The sequence below is a fragment of the Pygoscelis adeliae genome, unplaced genomic scaffold, assembly GCF_000699105.1.
Source record: "Pygoscelis adeliae isolate BGI_AS28 unplaced genomic scaffold, ASM69910v1 Scaffold290, whole genome shotgun sequence".
NCBI classification, from domain to species: domain Eukaryota; kingdom Metazoa; phylum Chordata; class Aves; order Sphenisciformes; family Spheniscidae; genus Pygoscelis; species Pygoscelis adeliae.
Genome location: NW_008823965.1, coordinates 205,353 through 210,276, shown reverse-complemented (window position 1 = coordinate 210,276; position 4,924 = coordinate 205,353). Strand labels below are relative to the sequence as shown.

The 4,924-nt window shown below is 55.6% G+C and overlaps 1 protein-coding gene across 1 annotated transcript in view; it reads right to left on the bottom strand.

Annotated features, from left to right (window-relative positions):
• Positions 1-1,454: 1,454 nt before the first annotated feature.
• The window catches only part of DOC2B (double C2-like domains, beta), a 35,157-nt gene continuing 31,687 nt past the window's right edge, over positions 1,455-4,924 (bottom strand). Inside the window, exons 6-8 of the mRNA XM_009324207.1 lie at positions 2,565-2,646; positions 2,230-2,326; positions 1,455-1,591 (exon numbers count right to left, since the gene is read on the bottom strand). Of these exons, the coding sequence (XP_009322482.1) occupies positions 1,455-1,591; positions 2,230-2,326; positions 2,565-2,646 (316 nt within the window). The remainder of the gene's footprint in view (positions 1,592-2,229; positions 2,327-2,564; positions 2,647-4,924) is intronic.

Below are 4,924 nucleotides of genomic sequence, written 5' to 3'. Positions count from 1 at the left end.
AAAAAAAGTCGGCGATGCGCGTGTGTGCGCGCACACACAGCTACAGGGCTCAGAAGCTGAAGGTAATCGATGGGGAAACAGCAGCTCTTCCTAAGAAATCATGGTTTAAAGGCTTCAAAAATTTCTGGCAAGGTGCAGCATTTCGCAGAAAGTTTTAGCTCATCCCACCGGGCTGAGCTACAGGATGAGGATGAGGATGGGATGAGGATGCACAAGATCCAGCACCCGGTGGGATGAGGATGCAGAGAACGACCAGGGTGGGTCACAGAGGATGACAGCTGGGGTTATTACTATAATACTATTATATTATTACTGTGCCATACACTGACATTTGGTTTGGACGCTGTTTGAGGCAGAAAATGGACCAACCCGACGGCCGTGCCGGAGCCGAGCATCTCTGCAAACATGATGCCGTCTCGGCCCCGCAGCTCAGCTCGCTGCACGCCACCAGCTCGCGGTGTAAAGCGCCTTGGTTGGGTTTTAGGTAATGGCATGAATTGGAAAAGGATGAATAAGGGAAAAGTGATAGAAAAATTTAGCCTGAAAGCCGGCTTTGCTGGAAAAACAGCCGTGCTGAAGCTTGGCTGCGCGGCTCTGGGCGGGAAGGCATGGTTTCATTAGGAGAGCGGCTGCTGCGAGGGCAGCGCAAGACTTCGCTGCCGGTCCTGGGAAGCAGGAACGGCCGGCGGCTTGGCTGAGCTTTTTATTTTGCCCCTCGCTTCTGCAAATGTGAAGCCGCCCGATGCCGGGGACCGCGAGAGGGAAGCCGTGGTCTGCACAGCGCTTTCAGCTTGCTGGCTAACTTCACAGGGGTTATTGGAGAGGACGAGCACAACATTTCTGGAAGAAAAGCAAACAGTCTTCCTAGGTTATCAGGGGACACAATCATTCCAACGGAGGAGCTTTAAATGCATAAAAGACTGTTTAGGCCCAAACCACAGAGACTGACAAACCACCAGAAATATGGCACAATTGCCTTGAGAAAATAGTTCCAGGTTTTTGACGCCTTTTGCTCATATTAGTTACACGAATGGAGACTGATGCATTCATTTTTGCCACTGAATCGCAAGGCAGCGAGAAGGTAATTCAGTATAGCAAAGAGTTAGGAGAGGAGTCAGAACTGCAGTGCATGCAGGCGTGTGGTGTCCGTGTGCGTGTGCACACGTGTGTGTGCGCGCATGCATGTGCATGCTCGTGAGTGTGTGTGTGAGTGTGGCACGGTGCGGAGAGGCATTCTGGAAAAGCCTTAGGGGATGGGACCTGCTGAGCAGACCAACCCGCCGCTGCCTTGTTCCCTGGAAAGGGTTTCCCTGCAGCCAGGCCGTGGCGTGGGGTGTCCCGCTCTCCCGGCTGCCCCGGTACCACAATCCCCCGTATCCAAAGCCGTAAACGAGAGGAGTCCAAAGGCTGTGGCCGGCAGAGCCGTGCCTGCCTGGGGAGCGGCCCCATGGCGCTCAGTCGCTGAGGACGGCCCCCGGCAGCTCGTTCGTTAGTGTGTGCCAGCGCTCGATTTTCTTGTCCTTGTTTTTCAGGCAGTCGAACCAGTGCTTCAGCCGCTCGCCTTTGGCATTAATTCCTAACACGACTCCACCTTGAGAGAGAGAGACAGAGAGAGGGAGAGGTGGGGGTGTGAGCATCAGCCCTGCGAGGGATGCCGAGGGATGCCGGATGGAGCCAGGCCATGCAGCCGCTCTCACAGCATCCGATGCCACGACCTGATGTGACACACGGGGCAATCACAGCCCGGCTTCCCCGGCCCCTCACGGCTGTGGTCTGGGACCTGCCCTGGGCAGCTTTTTCTTGTGCCGAGGGCTGGATGTTCATTGCACCTGCAGCGGCTGTCAGAGATACTGGGCACTTGTCAGCAATAAATCGCAGTGACCAGTAACAAAATCATGACAAGCCTAGACATCCAACAGAGATAAATGAAACCTCCCCGTTAAACCTGTTTTTTATTCAGAAGAGAAGATCTGAAAACAGAAGGGGAGAAGGAGATGCATGGGTGCTCCCTGCGTGGGGATGTCTGAAGTGAGGAGCAGCGGGGCCAGCTCCGGGAGAGGAGGCTCAGGTGCAGGAGATGGATAAAAGCAGAACAGAAACCCAGCAAGAACGAATGTGGGGATGGAGAAGTGCAGAAGAGCAGCAGATGAAAAAAGAAGAGGCACAGAACGTGAAGATAGATAAAAAAAAAAAAGAGGCCAAGGAGACCTTCTGGAATGTCCCACTCACCTATGAAATCGTTTGATTTCCCGATATCGTAGTCCCACACCGTGACTTCCAAGGTCTTTTTCGCCAGGTCGCCATGCTTTATCTCATAGCAAAACTCCTGTTGGGGAGCGGAGACACAGTCAGGATGAACCCGTGCCGGGTTCCTGCGGGGGGCTGGGACCCCGGGAGGGGGCTGGGGCTGTCCATCCTCCTCCTCGGGCTGTTGCCCTTTGCCACCCACGGGGAACAAAACCTCCATCCCTCACCTAATGACTGAGGTTGTTTTTCTTTTTTCCTTTTAAGTCCGAGGACTGAGAAAAGCCCCTAGGCGAGAACCACCACCGGCGAAAACCCACCTCATTGAACTCGGGGTTCAGCGTCTTCTTCTTCACCGCCGTCTTATGCTTTGATTTCTTGTCCTCATCTGGTTTCAAGTAACTGCAACGAAACCAATGCAGCACGGTCACACACAGGTCCCGTACCCCCTCCCAGCGAGGAAGGCCTCCCCTGCAGCCCGGGCACGGCTAGGGGCACCTGCGGCTGGGGGAGCAGGTCCTGGGCAGAGGCAGGGTGAGATGGGTGGCTGAGCCCCCCGAACCTCCAGCTCCCTCCTCCCTTCCCCTCCCCTGCCAAAACGCTGGAGGTGGCTGGAAGGAAGCAGCATTTCCCCACGATAGCACAAGACGGAGTCGCTGGCTGCCATCAGAGAGCACGGATTATCCCATCTCCAGTCCCTAGGGGACACTGGCACCGCACACATGCTCCCAGCTCCCAAAATCAAACGCTCCCAGCCCAGAACCAGTCCAGACTTGGGACCGGTCTGCTCATCCAGAGCCTCGCCAGGAGACAGAAACCACATGCAGGTGTGGAAGAGGGAGCAGGAGCAAGTGCAGCGGCTGCAGCTTCATGCACTGCTGTTTCCTGCAGATATTTTGCAGCGCAGCAGCAGGGCCAAAAAGCGAACGAGATATTGTCATCAAGCAGAGAGGGCACCTGAAATCTGGGCCAGGCCAAAGTCATCATTTCGTGCTGGTGCTGCTCCTTTAAACATCAGTTCTGCTTCTTCGTTACACTTTCCAGATCTCGCTTGTAATTAAAAAATTAGGGCTTGTACCGAGAAGCATCACTTGTCTATCTGCTCTGATTCAAGCCCTGCAGATACAGGCTACTGCAGATAGCACAAGGGGCACCTACAAAACGACTGTGTACAACAACGGGAATTATGTTACTTCAGGGACTGAGCCTCTGATGAGCATTTAAAAAAGCAAAAGTGGATTTTTATGCAAACACCTCCAATCATAAAGAACAATTAAATAGGAAGGCGAAAGTGTGCTGCCTATAAACTCCGTTACTGGCCTCCCAGGCGCCAGGCACGGTTTATCCCAGTAACTCTGCCTTAACAAATACCATCCCTGAAAGTGCCAAAGTTTGGGTCAGCACACTGGGGACAGGGACGTGGGATGGGCGCAGGGGGGGCTGCCGGCCCTTCCTCGCCATGGCCCCCCCTGCTTTGCAGAGGGCGAGTTTGAAAAATGCCATCCACCCAAAGAACAGGAGCCACGGCGATGCAGGGCCCTGTGCCAGTGGGGCTCTGCATCAGCAAACCATCACCTTCCTCAGCATCCCTTTATAGCCCCTGGGTGACACCGACTTCCCTGAATCACTTGGGTGAGGCCGAGTCGCAGCAGCCCATTACAGTAATTTTAATGTCTCTTTTTCTTTTTAATATTGCTGGTATTTTTCAAAAGGAAGGTACTCCCAGTCATTTACATTGGAAAGTGTCAGCGGGACCTGTAAATGTGCCCTCGGCTCTGTTAATCAGGCCCTGGAGCCACCGGAGCCATGGGTTGCAATTAAAATGCTGTCTGACCTAATTACACACAGGTTGTAATTAGAGCCTTTCCAAAGCGCGGGGTGGTGGCCCCGCTGCCGGGCTGGGAGCTGGGCTGGGAGCCTCCTCTCCCGTGGGACCTGGGGAAGGGGGCGATTAATTGCCTGTCCCCTGGGGCTGGGAGGGAGGATGCCTGCACCCCAATGCCACCAGCCAGGAGCGGCAGACCTGACCCAGGACCCAGCAGCCATCCCCATCCCAGCAGGGACAGCGCGGGCTTCGAAGAATGAAAAGGATGGGGATATCACCGGGAACGAAAGCAAAGGCACCCGCAGGTGCTGAGTGAGGTCCAGCACCGTCAGGCACAGGCACCGTCCTGCTCCAGGGACACCCATCCCCGTGCCGTCGGATGAGACCCACCACCCGCCGGGCTGGGGCCGTGCCATCAGCAAAACCCAACTGTACCTGTCTGCTTTGGGCCACCAATTGCGTCCCCAGGGCCGCGTCCCTGCCGCAGACCCTCTCCCAAGCAAGGGCAGTGCCGGTGGGCAGCACCGAGCCTGGCAATGCGGCACCACGGCCACCCAGCCGCTGCTGAACTGGCAGGACGACATGCTGCCCCGGCACGGGGCAGGCAGGGCCACACGCCACCGGGCAGATCCTGCACCCACGTTACTTTGAAGCACTGTAAAATAATTGCCGGGGAATAACACACTCAGGGAGAATGCAAGCTGCTGCCGTGACACCCTCATTTACATCTCCTAATGAGATCAATTAATTTCCACTGCAGGGAGAGGCAAGAGGGGACAGCACAGCTTCACCGAGAGCTGGCAGTGGCAGCGTCTTGCCCGGCCCGGCGCAGCCGCGGAGCAGCACTTACGTTTT